We start from the raw sequence: 13,275 nt of genomic DNA on the forward strand, positions 1-13,275 counted from the left end.
AAGAAGGTAAATGTTCTTCCTTAATGAATAGGTAATGTTTTTTAATAAACTTGTCTTTTTTTAAATTTCTCCCCCCCAAAAAAAAATTTTTTGTGAGCTTCAGATAACAATTTCATTTTATACTTCTTTACTGGTTTCTTTGTTCTTAAATGTATGTGCATGCCAGTAACCAGTGGAACTCCAGTACTGGAGGATTTCTTTCCGTGGTGAAGATGACTTTCTTTACTACCAAAGACTTTTTTTCTTCCGCTTTTTAGAAGGGGGCTAAATTAAAACAGGGAACTTGTTCCACATGAGCATTTTTGCTCCCATGAGTTCAGATCTGAGATGCTTGACTTGCGTATAAGGTTTTTCTCTCAAATACCTACTCTTCAGAGTTAGTATAGGGTATGTAAGTGGAGTTGTGTAGTTTCTTACTTGTATCTTCTCAAGCAATGACTTGATTGTTTTATCCTCTACCCAGCCTTTGAAAAAACTCCATCTGAAGACAAGGGCTCTGTGATAATCTGAATGACTCTATAAACTGAGCAGTCAGTAATCCTGGGGATGTGTGAAATTGAAGGGTGCTCCTTTGTACTGGAGGAGGCTCCAGTTTTGAGTTTCTAGTTTGGTAGCAGGGTAAAAATATTTTCTGAACTCTGTAAATCCAGCACACAAGATGTGGAGGTTCCTGTGTTAAACAGGCTGGTATTTTTTGTGGTCTTTAGTCTTAAAAGTATCAGGATCAGGCAACAGTAGATGGTAAACTGGAGAGTGAAAATGATTAGCGGAAACATGTGAAAAATGGAACAGAAGCATGAGGTAAATTATAGCTGAAATTCAAGAGAGAAACTAGTGCTTAAAAAGAAGGAAAATAAAGAAAAAAAATATTTTATTTCCACTCTCCCATTATTATCTTTTTTCTTGTTAAATCAAATGCGTTTTCTTCGAGTGAGCATGATTTTGGGCTCTTCATTGTAACTGACTGGAATTTGTGTGCTGTTTTAACTTTACTCTTGTTTTAGTGTCCTCAAATAATGCTGTATGAAAACACTTGGGGCTCGTGAAAGGCGCTTCATGATATCTGGTGTTGTCTCCGTAACACTTGTGGAGAAACAAGGCATAGAAGAGATGTCTGGGAGGTTTCTGTATGGATTATAGTGTGGGGCAGGAGGATTGCTGCAGTGGAATAGCTGAATGCCATTTGGAGACTTGCTGTGGAAGAGTCTTCCTGGTTAACACTGCATATTTTTCTGAGCAGTATTGTGTTCAGTTTTCAAAAGGCAAGAATCTTTGGTAATTGTCTCGATTGACAGTAGAAGTTTAAAAGCTAAATGCAAACAATCAAATACAGAAGGAAAAATGTAATTTTGCTTATGACTCTTCTTTTTTCCTGAATCAATCATTTCATCTCAGAGTTGTAATAAAACAACTGTAGTGCAAAAGTTTAAAATACGTACTCTGTAAACTTTTGCATCTGTAGAACCCTTTTTACAAAAGGAAAAGGGCTTTCCATCTCTGCAGTCAAACAATCATTCAAATTTCAAAAGCTATTTTATCAACCTTCAGATGCAGGGAAAGGTTTTGTTTGATATTTTTAATGCTTTTTTAGCATTAAACTGAACTTCTGTAACCAATGTAATATTAATTTTTTTCAGGTCTCGGTAAATGGTACACAGTTTACAGACAGTTCTGTTGGATCAGAGTTCACAGGTGTTTCTCAGGTATGTGCAGCCAAAGTTTGGGGGTATTGTATGATAGAAGAATTATTTACTAATGGGAGAAATTATTAAATGTACTAGAGAACTCTCCAACAAGATTTAAGTTTGAGATTGGGACTTTGCTAACTGATGTCAGTTTCTGATTATTTCACTATTCAAGCTTTAAAAGGCTGTGAAAGCTACTATTTCTAAGGCAAAATTTTATTGTTATAATAAGCTTGAAACTAGATAGAGATGTAAAAATAAAACTATGCAGTTTTATGGTAAAAAAGTTATTCTTGGAAATAAATCTAAATACATAGCAGATATGCAGTTATTTCTGTTCTGGCTTGTCCTACTTCCAGCTTTCATTTATGAATGTTATATCTGAACATGTTTCAGAGAGAAAGTGAGACTGGGTGTTTTCTTGCAGAGATGCATCACATATTTTTTGAAGCTTGACTAGTGGAAAAATATCTTGCTTCTCTCAAAATGTGTACTTTACTCTGATTACAGTGAAGACAAATACAAATGTGTATGTGACCTAATTCCAAGCTCTCATCTAATCCAGAAAGAGTTTACTGCTGCTGTTGAAATGGTCACATGAACAGTCACTGTATTCATCATCTTTTAAAGAAATAAGAAACTGCACTTCATAGCCGCAGTTTACTATAACAGAGCCATAATGGGAATCTGAGATGCTTATGGTCTAGATTTTGTCAAGGTTCTAACTGTCAATTTGTTGGAAATAACCTGCTTAGAAATTTTTATTCAAAGCAGTTGATTTGTTTCATGCTCTAGGAACCAGGTGCTTTCATTTCAACTTCAAATCTGTCGTAAATACAGGCCCAGTTGGGAGATTGTCAGGTTTTCCTGAATCTTGAGTTGGCCAGAATTATGCTTGTTGTTCCTGGTGTATGTTCCATGGCTTTTTTAGTGATCATGTTGCAACTTTAAACAAATTACACACGTAAGTCTTAAATCCTAGAAGTCCTTGCAGCATGGCTGGGATGTGTTTGCCATGACCCCTTACCTTTACAAGAGTAAGTGCCAGGTTGTTTTAACTTCTGAACTTCTACATTTTTAAAAGTCCTCTCCCTTTCCTATGTGTTGGAAGATGTCCTTAGGAAGAGATGATGTTTGTAAGGAGCTGTCTGCAATAGCTATTAAGATGTCATTGTTATTCCAATGGAGACTTAATCTGGCTTCAAAAAAAATTTGTTTTAACAAGGAAACTTTCAAGGCTGAGGGGATAAGCAGCCATGGCTTCCTGCATGCAGGGTTTTTAGGCATTAAGATCAGCTGAGCACAGGTCAACCAAGAATGTCTAACGAGAAATGTGTTCATGCTTATAGAGCCAATGGTCTGTCACAGCCTCTTAGAAGGCAGGGCAAGGCTTCCCTTAACAGAATGTTTTCTGAAAACCTGCAGTAGAGGCTTGGAGAAATTATGTTCTTTTTCCTGCCTTAATGCTTAGGTGTGAATTCTTCACGAGTCATCAATGAGTAAAGAGATTAGCTGTTCTTACTAAATCTATTAACTTATATTTCTCATGAGCTTCTGAAAGATAAGAAGATATTTGTGGAGATAATTCAATCTGTCTTTTTATTTTTGATGTCTAGAATTCTCAGTTTTTCTTTCCATGTTGCTGAGTCTATCAGTTTTATAAATGCAAGGAACACAAAAAGCAGACTTCGAAATGCTGGTTTTCTTTAGATGTCAGCAATAGAGAATTAATTTGTTGTTACTGTGAAGACGAGAAGAGAGTTAATGAATTTTTATAGCTTGAACTAGGCCTTTGCCCTAAAGAACTTTTCACCCGTGCTTGTGCAGTTCAGCCCTGCAAGATCTTTAAATCAGTGTTTTTGTTAGTATTGAGATTGGAGCAGTATCTAGAAGGATGTTTGAATGATTTATTTGAATTTTGCCTTTGAGAATGAATTGAACTGTTTTGAGGCTTACATGTAAGATTTTGCTAATTAAGGCAGAGCTAATAGCTGTAATGTAATCAGACATAGCTGCGAGTCTGCCGTGACAAGGTGGTTTTGTTCCGTTTGTTACAACTTTGCTTTGTCTTTGCTTATGTCTTATAAAGCTGGGTCTCTTTGGCTTGTACTGCCTGACATGTTTTTGGGTATCAGTCTTGGTGAATAATCAGCATTTCATGGCTGAACCATAATTTCGTGCTCACTACCATCTTGGAAGAGAAATCAGGTTTTGAACTGCTTCTGCCCTCATAAGTTACTGAGTTCAGTTTTTTCAATAGCTGATAGTAGATTTTTAAGACCTACTGATTGTTTTTGTTAAAACTGAGTTAAGCTTTTATTTTGTAAAAAGCTTAGCTGAAAGTGGCTTTATTTCTGTTAGTATTAAAAAAGATGACAACTTCAAAGAGCAGTTGTTTTCCTTTTTATCTGTTAAAAATAACACTAAAAGGAATTGTACTATCCCTTTTTAATTTTAATTTTTTAATTTTAATTTGGTGGATTTTTGCATTTAGGCTGAATTATTTTAGAGGGAAAGGCTGTAGTCCATACTCCCTGAAAAAATTACTTTTTAAATGGGAATGTATTCCTAATCAGAATAATTATTTGCCACATAGATACTAAAAAATGCTGTTTGATCTTGGGGCTCTCCAGTTATTCACCATTTAATGACAACTGTTAAAATATGGGGGGAGAAGGGGAGTGTTGTTTCGGTTTTGTTTGGTTTTAATCTCGGAATTGGATTTTCCAGTCTGTATTCTGTGAATAACCAGTTATCTATCTAAAATGTCTTTTGTAGACACCATTTACCTTTGGCCTGGGCCAAAGGGCACCATATACAACTGGCGAGCATTGTCTTCTTTGTAGAAGTGAACGAAAAGATACCTCACTTTCAGAGAGCGGAATAAAGAACTCTAGCAAAACAGCACTTTCCACATCTCCAAAAGCAAACAATATGCTGCATCTTCCACTGTGGGTGTGTCCAGACTGTCGAAGAACAGTCGAAAAGGAGGAGAGGCATGCTACAATAGAGCAATCTCTTGTGGTAAGTGTAAGTACTTCAGTTCAGTAGACTAAGAAGATATGTTGTTATGGATTGAATGCTACTCTGTGCTTTGGAACCACTTAAACTCTAAGTGCATAGGAAGTATTTTAGGAGGTTCTGAGTTGGTTTTCCCATGAGCTAAACTGAACAGGCAAGTTGTTTCAAAAATTACGAGTTCTGATTCAGTTTTGGATTTTTGAGTGGAGCAAGGCTTGGGTGTTTCTAGCTGAATTTTTTTTTCCCTTTTAATTTACTGGATCTTATGCTTTGTCCTTTTCCTCCCTTACTTAAATTCTGTTTCTTCTACTCTTACCCATGCAACTTTACACTTTTTTTTTTCTGTCTGCTCATGTGTGTTTTGCCTCCTTTGTTAGGTAAAGTTCCTTGTTTTTTCGAAGTGTTCTTGAGTCACTTCACTTGCACTGCCACCTTTCTGCATGTCTCTAAGTTCTGTCGTCTTTTCTTTCCTGTATTTTTTTTTAATAAAGAAACACAACACATTGTATGTGTATAACAGTTTCTTATTCTTTGTTGTAGCATTGCAAACACTCATTTAATATATGGTGCTAATATTTAAAATTGTGGCTACTTTCTAAATCAAGGCTTATACAAGTTTTTTATTTCAGTAAACAAATCAGTGTGAGGCAAAATTGTCTTTGTATAGCATATATTGTTAAACACATGGTAAAAGCACAGTTAACATGGTTCTTTTGTAAGGAAAATTTAGGGTGTATCATTTGTATACAGCTAGTATTTACTGATATTCTTGCTATTAACAAGGCTTAGTAAAATTAATCAAAAGACATTACATCTAAGGGAATTATATGTGTAGTCTGATGGTGAACACATCCTAGAGAGTTCAAAGCACAGCAAGACAGAAGCACATTATTGTTCAGGTGAGTCAAAATTTTTGACATATTTAAGCTCTGTTTAATGAATACTAAAGAGGTGTTCTACAAATGTGAGGAAGGCAGGGTTTGCTTCCTAAAAGTTACACATACTCCCAGGTAAAATAAAAGTTTACAGTATTTTTTTTAAATTGGCAACTGTTTTCATATTTAAAAAGAAATTTTTAAAAGCAAGCAGAAGGATTTTGTAAGTTAGGAAGCTTGATTTAAAGCAACTAATGATAAGGTGGCTAGTCAAATTAGAGAAGCTGGTTAGAGGAAGGGAGAACACTAAAAATCCTCTTGTTATCAGCCACTACAAGCCAGAGTACAAGTGGTGTGCTATAGATGCTCCTGTGTGCTGGTTGTTGGTGCTCTTGTTACCTCATTACCATACCTGAGGTTTGCCTCAGCACCCTCCCCAGTAGCTAATCTTGCTGTTGGCAGCAAATGCTGCAGCCTTGTTTTGACCTGTGTCTTCATCCTGCTCCAGGATCTGGGGTGAAGCATACAGAACTCTTTCAGTCATGCTCCTGATGTGGGAGCATGGTGCCATAGAAAGCTGGTGTCAACCTGGGGAGGTTGCAGGAGGGAAACATGTCTGTACTGGGGCTGCAAGCACAGAGGAGGGAGAAAAACTGGAGACCAGAATACCAGCAGCCTTGGGAGATGGTTTGTGTTACCTGCCAGTAATGAGCAGCACTGTACACAGGAGATAGCATCCATTCCCAATGACAGCAGCTTTCTAGCATCTGTTACTATGAAGTAGTGTATCTGGCTGTTGTAAAAAAAGAAATTCATGCTTTTTGCTAGAAGGGATTGTTAAACTACAGAAGTCAAATATACTGTCAGATAGAGACTGAAGAGATACTTCTAGTTTATGGCTGATGATGGATGATGCAAGCCTTCCTTTAGCCTAGTTCATTGTTTATACTGGAGTACTTAAAGGTAATAATTATAACCAACATACTTTGTTATTAGAAGTGGAACTATATTTATATCATTGCTTTTCTCAGTTCACCTCTTGCATCTATTAAGCTGTTTGAAGGTAAATTCTTTGTGCCTGGCTGAGTGTCCTCCCAAAATATATTCGCCACTAAGAATGGCCACATGAATATTTGCCTACCAATTAACATTTCAGGCTTCTACCTTACAAACTGAAGGCTATCTGGGTTTTTTTTCCGCTTTCAGAGCCAAGATTTCCTTTTGCACATGCCTCTTGGAAACAGTGGATCACAAAAAAAAGTAGGAGGGGGAAGAATAACTGTTGGTGCACAGACAGTGCCTGCTGCAGATCTTAGCAATTCCTCTCCTTCAGACATAGCATGCAACTGTGAGGCCTGTAATGAGCGCAGGTAAGAGCTGAATTCAAACTCAACAGCACGCTGTCCGTAGTCACACTGTTGGCAGTGCTGTAGCTTATCTGTTGGTGTATGCTTAAGCTTTTTAAACAGGCTATCTGACAATAACAGTAACTTGCAGATAGCAGCTTTTATCCAATTTTATACTTTATTTTAGGAATTTTCAAATGTATGTTGTTTTTACTGAAAAGCATCCTCAAAACAGCAGGAATCAATAAACCTATGCAATGTACAAACACAGAGTAATTATTTTTATCATCATTTGCAGAGAAAATTCAGCAGAGCCTGAACGTGAACCTCAACAGCTCCAAAATTACTGGTCAGAAGTAAGATACATGGTTCGATGTATATATCGCCAAGCTGGGACCCCTTTGGCAGATGATCAAGACCAATCTTTGGTACCAGATAAAGAAGGAATGAAAGAGCTGGTGGATAGGTATGGCACTTTGAAAAATATCTATTAATTGCCAAGAAGATTTTTAAAATTAGTTTTTAAGTCATTTGGGATATTGCTTTTTAATATAATGTTATTTACCATCTGTAAGTCTGGTTACTTGGAATGATTGCCTCATCACTAGAACAGTCAATTCTATATTATGCAGGATTTTTAAATGCTAGATTGCATGCATGTGTAGCTATTAAATTCCTATGCTGTTTGCAGTAGGAATATTAATGTATAATTATGGAAGGGTCCTCAAATCTTATTCTTCAAAAGACTTTGATATGATTACTGTTATAGTAAGATGCTGTTTAGTTTGAATTGCCCTACATGAAAAATCTTACCTTGGTGAACTGACCTGAGTTAAAATAGTGCTTGCATTATAACAGCTAGAAGAGACTTTCATTACTAGATGAGGAAGATACTGAGAAGTTCTTTCTCATTTCACAAGTTGAAATTGTAGCTTTTCTAGGTGTGAAGTTGAAGACGTGCTTAATGAGATCCACAGTTGCGTTTTTTTCCTTTTGAGAATAGGGTGGCTGTCCTTAAAGTGTTCTGGAAGGTTACTCAGTTTCTGACTAGCTGAACGTGTGGTCAAGGAATAGCTGCTCTCCTTGGTTCTGTACGTGCTTAATACACTGAGGTCTGACAAACTGTAGTTGTTGTGTGGAGTTTTTAGTTGAAGCTAAATTCTCGGAAGGTAAAGAAACTTTTGAAAGTTTATAGTCATTTACCATTGCCCTTGTATGACTGTACTCCTGAATCAGCCTTAATAGATAATTAAATGATCTTATTGCACTTCTGTTATATAAAAACTGTTTGGTTTTGAGCATGAGTTGTGTAGAAGTAATATATTGTGCCTGCCTATTAGTCACACTTTGGGTTTTTTAAGTGATCAAAACATGCAACATAGGTTTTGAAATCAAAGATGCATAGTGTGTAGGTAATTAAAACTGAATCACAGCTAAAATGATTGCTGATTTTTTTTATGCAGCTTCTCTTCAATGGAAAAATTTTGGAAATTGGAACACATACTGTGTACCTTTCTTATGTACTTGGGAGCTTTGATTTCTCTAGAACTATTTTTCACTTTTGAGAGAGATTGTTGAAAACAAAGGCAGAAACAGGGTTTCAAACAGAGAAATCTTAAATGTCAGTGTGATTATTTTTCACTCGAGTTCCTTATGGTCTGCAGAATATGAAATAAGATGAGGATTCTGTGTTTGAACAGACACCACTGTCCAGTCTGTGGTGCTAAATGTCATAGAAATTTAAGAAAGCTAGTCCATGTAGGCATTCAAAGTGTAAAAACAAACCAAACGAACAAAAAACCCCAAATGAACCATGTCGGTATCATGCCAGAGATCATGCTGTGGCCAAGTAAATGTGTTTAAAAGGCAGAAATTCCTGATTCCATGCTCAGCTCTGTTGGATACAGCTGGCAAAAAATGGACTGTCTGGTCATCTTATTTGAAAATAATTAATGGTGCCAAGGATTGTCCCTGTTGTATCTTGGAGCACCTTATGGCAATGTGATAGTACTCTATTTTGTGAGTGACAAGGGAAGAGCAAGGACTAGATAACAGCAGGCTTTTATTCATGTAACTCTTAAGTACTTATCTAATCCCTTTCTTCCCCATCTCCCTGCACTATGAAAAACAGGAGGTGAGTGCTTAGACTCCATGCGCAGGACTTTAAATAGCACAGTTTCACTCTAAAGTACTCAAAAATGGCCATTGTGTTCAGTTTTCTTCTGTTAGGTGGTTCAAACCCTTGTCTTGCTTCCAGGAGAGTATCAGACCTAGCCAGCTGTATGCTGTCCTTAGCTGGAAGCCCCAACCCCCTTTGAAGCTGTATCTTAACAGTCTTTCCAGGTATTGAGTGGCTGAATAGAGTGCATGGAAGACAGTATGGTTCTGGAGCTTCAGTATTAGTGTGCTTCCCTGAGACAAATGAGTCCCAAATTCTGGTCCTTATCCTAGGTTAAAAAAAAAATACATAAATACAAAATACACCTGTCATTTGTAATGACTGCAGTTAGGCACTACCACAGGAGAGCGCCCTAAGTTATGTTCCTTTGAAGGATGTTCTTTGTGGCCCTGTGAATCCCACACCTCAGCTTTAATAAAGGTGCAAAAAATGTCCTTGTACAGAAAGGGTAAGAAACTCAGTGAAGGTGAGAAGGAATTTTATGAATGTCTTATAAGCTTGGTAATTGCATGAAATGTCTTTCAGTTCAGCTGGATCACAGAAGGGTCCCCCAAAGCAGTCAACAAGTCTAGTTTGATTAGTATGTATTTAGGCATGTTCTGGCTGCCTACCAGATCAGGCTCCCTCAATGGCTTGAAGTGAATGCTTGTCCTTCTACAGGATATTAATCAGGCCTGGATCTGGCTGTTCCAACTGGGACACTTAGTAGGCATGTATGCAAGAACACAGAGAAGTTCCAGAGAAGCTTTTCTGGAGAGTCTAGGTGTCTGCAGGGTTGTATGCAAATTGAGTAAAGGTTTTCTTAGCTCACAAGTTGCTGAGGTCCTAAATTAATTTGTTCCTCAGGTGTGCCTCCTAGTCCTAAAGCTACACAGGAGCTCAGTTCCACAGTGTAGAAGTAGGGAACTGGACTGTGTTCTCCCAAATTTCAGGTAGTTCTGTAAACCCTGGCCATTGTTTCATTTTGATGACTATGATGGTGACTGGTAAATATTTCTAGGAAAGTGAAAATTGTTAATAACATGCATTATTATTTTTCTTTTGGTCACAAATATTCTAAAAATACAGGCTTTGTGAAAGAGATCCATATCAGCTTTACCAACGGTTGGAACAGCAAGCTAGAGAATATGTGCTTGAAATGAAGGTTCGTCTGCTCAGACACTTGTCACTGGGATCTAAAGTTGCATCAACATTAGCAATACAAGGGCCACCACAGGCACATCAGTTCATCTCACTCCTACTTGAAGAATACAGTGCACTCTGTCAGGCAGCATGTACAATCAGCGCCTTCCTAGTTACTCTGGTAAGACTGGAAAAATAACCTGTGTGTTTCTACTTGCTAGGGGTAATCCTAGCAGAGCTGTTCTAGGCTCTTTCAGGTGTCTTCTGTGGTTTGTTATAGTACCAGGTTTTTGTGTGTGCATGCTTGGAGGTGGGAGGTTCTGAAAATGCATATTTAATTCTTCAGAAATGTAGATCAGTCATCTCTTACAGTGAATTGATGAAATACTCTCGTCTTCTTAAAGAAAAAGGTGGGATGCTGTTTGTGGCTTTTATTCTGAAACTAACCTTTAAGCAGGTCTACAAATTTTAGATAGTGCCTTAGAGAAGTATTTCCCACATTTTCAATTAATCTTTAATGATCTCTTGACAACCATATTTAAAAGACACAAATTTTTAGGTGTAGCACTAACAGTTGTTTCAATGTTCAGTTTTATTTTTCACTTACAAGTAAAAATGGCTACTTGAAAAGATGATCTCTTGCCTCGGAATTAATCTGTCATGATACTTATTTCTAAAGTTCTTGGTTTTTCTTCAATGCTTTTTTTTTTTTTTTTGTCAACTGATTGTGATGTTAGACTTGGGATTATATTGTCAGGTAGAATATAAGCAATCTTTTCTTGAGTAACTGTCCATCATGAGTGACTAATACAGTAAACAAATTCTGTAATTCTGTTTGTTTAAGGGCTGACAAGGTTGTTAATCCTGTTGTTAATAATCCTTTCCTGTGCATCCTTTGTTAATGTCCTTATCATGTACATTCCTTTTCTTGTGTAAAGCTTGCACAAGGAAAAAGAAAACTAAAAGGTGGATAAACTGGTAAATTTGGGGTTTATTGCCAATTAGCTGAAAGTGACTGTCTAGGTGTATAAAGAGAGGAAAAGAACAGGCAGTAACAAGTCTATGATGGCCACAGGTGAGAAGAATATAAAATGGCAGGGATGCGAAGTGTCATTAATTGAGGTAGGGCTGTTGGTAAAATTGAGTTGGCAAAGCAGGAAGCTGTTTCTGTGCAGAAACTTGAGAATATCCGATGCCTTTTTCTGTTGTCAGTGCTCTGTATTTGCTGTTGTCTGTATTGTCTTCCCCAGCTTTATCACTTAGATACAGATGTGAGGTCACTGCCATCTCCAGTTTATTGGCTGCTTTTAATAGTCCTTGAGTCTCTAACAAGGTGCTTGAGAGAAGATTGCTCTTCCGGTTGATTTGCTTTGGAACTTGGAAATTGGTTCAGCTGAAAAGCGGATGGATTACAGTACAAATGTTAGCTTTCTCAAAGTAGATCCGCCAGTAATGAACCAATTAATGCCAGAATTACATAGCTGATCAGAAAATAGTCTTACAATATTTTTTCCCCCTGGTTATTATTGTGAATTTAGCAGGCATGAGAGATTAAGATAATGGCCGTGCAGAGACAGAAGATGCTTGAACTCCCTGATCTACCCTTTTATGACAAAATTCAAAGTAAAATAAAATTCCTGTTCTCTAAAAAACAAAGCTAAGAGAACACAAAATACCCCAGACTTTTCTTGTCCTTTTTTTTTTCCCCAGCCCAGTAAGTACTGACACCTTCTTTCTGTTAAGCTGTGACATTCAGAAACTGAAATGTGAGAATGTACGTTACTGTATCTTATCATACATTTCTTAATGTATTAAATAACCTTTTTATTAAATAGAGCAGTATGTCACACCTTTCAGTACAGGTAGTAGGGTTACTAGCCCTTCCAGTGTGCATGGTTGTTCTCTCTCAAGAATTGGGTGTGCTGTAGAAAAAAAAATCTTTTCAGCTGAAACACGTAAGAGGCAGTCAAGATCTTTAAACTTGGTGCAGCCTTCCTTTTAAAGGTGAAAACCTTTGCAGGTAGCATGCTGTACAAAGGCATATCATACCTTAAGGAGGAACTGGTTTCTCAATGAAATTATGAACAGTTCTTCCTTTCAGAGGCATCCAGCTAACTGTTGAAGTCCAAGAGCAGGAACTAAAGCCTTGTACCCCACCAGGCAATAATAGATCATACTGAGAGCAAGCTGGAAAGACTGTGGTCAGTACAGAAGAGCCCTTGACTACACAGTACAGCAAACTAGAAGGGAGAATTTACCTGGTATTTCTTTGTGAGAAATACCGTAATCTGTGCAATCTGATATACAAGATTTTGTATGCAAGTGTTGACTGGTTTGTTCACAGCATAATATAAAAATTGCTTAGGAAATCAACTTAGTTCTCAGTGTTAACCCTTGAGAAATTATTAGCAATTTGTAGAAATTTCAAATATTTTGAAGACGGTATTCAAAGTGAAAGGGAACATGTGTCCTGTGCAACTTGGGGGTAGGGGGAACACCCACCCATCTTAAATAATAACAAATCTCCAGACTTCTTCTTAATACTGAGAGTCTCATGTTTAGGGCTGATATAAATATGTATTTAGTTTTTAACCCACTATGCTTAATAAAACTTTAAAGTTCCAGAGTATTCTGATATTTCTGGGTACTCAAGGTGCATGGGGCTGTCTTGCTGATCTGATAGCCAGAATGCTTGCACTTCATTTTGCTTGGGGGGAATAGGGGACTTGTATAAAAAAGCCTGCATACTGCTGACTATTTGTGGGAAAACTGACTGACTTGAAAGTGTATCATACCTGTCTTTGATTTGTATGTTTTGATAATAATAGATTTAAGCTTAGGCCTTGAAATGAAATACAGTTACGTATTAAATAACCTCAAATAGAAAAATACTCTGCTTACTAGACAAGTAAGCTGTTGGTCTCTTTTCTAACTAGAAAACTTTGATTTTAAGCTGTATTTGGAGTGAACTGTTTACTTGACTTATGCCAGCTTTGAAGTTACAGCTTACCATTATATATGTCTGTTCCTAGATAAGTTCAAAGAGC

The 13,275-nt window shown here is 37.1% G+C and overlaps 1 protein-coding gene across 3 annotated transcripts in view; it reads left to right on the forward strand.

Moving 5' to 3' along the window:
• Positions 1–1,643: 1,643 nt before the first annotated feature.
• FAM193A (family with sequence similarity 193, member A) overlaps positions 1,644–13,275 on the forward strand; it is a 47,745-nt gene continuing 36,113 nt past the window's right edge. The window contains exons 1-5 of one of the 3 annotated variants that reach the window (XM_010017222.1): positions 1,644–1,703; positions 4,464–4,709; positions 6,788–6,951; positions 7,226–7,393; positions 10,175–10,409. In XM_010017222.1, the coding sequence (XP_010015524.1) occupies positions 4,620–4,709; positions 6,788–6,951; positions 7,226–7,393; positions 10,175–10,409 (657 nt within the window). In that variant the 5' untranslated portion in view covers positions 1,644–1,703; positions 4,464–4,619. Of the gene's footprint in view, positions 1,704–4,463; positions 4,710–6,787; positions 6,952–7,225; positions 7,394–10,174; positions 10,410–13,275 lie in introns of those variants that run through there. The other 2 variants (XM_010017224.1, XM_010017223.1) reach the window with 2 other exon arrangements.

This window comes from Nestor notabilis, unplaced genomic scaffold, assembly GCF_000696875.1.
Source record: "Nestor notabilis isolate BGI_N333 unplaced genomic scaffold, ASM69687v1 scaffold8106, whole genome shotgun sequence".
NCBI classification, from domain to species: Eukaryota; Metazoa; Chordata; class Aves; order Psittaciformes; family Psittacidae; genus Nestor; species Nestor notabilis.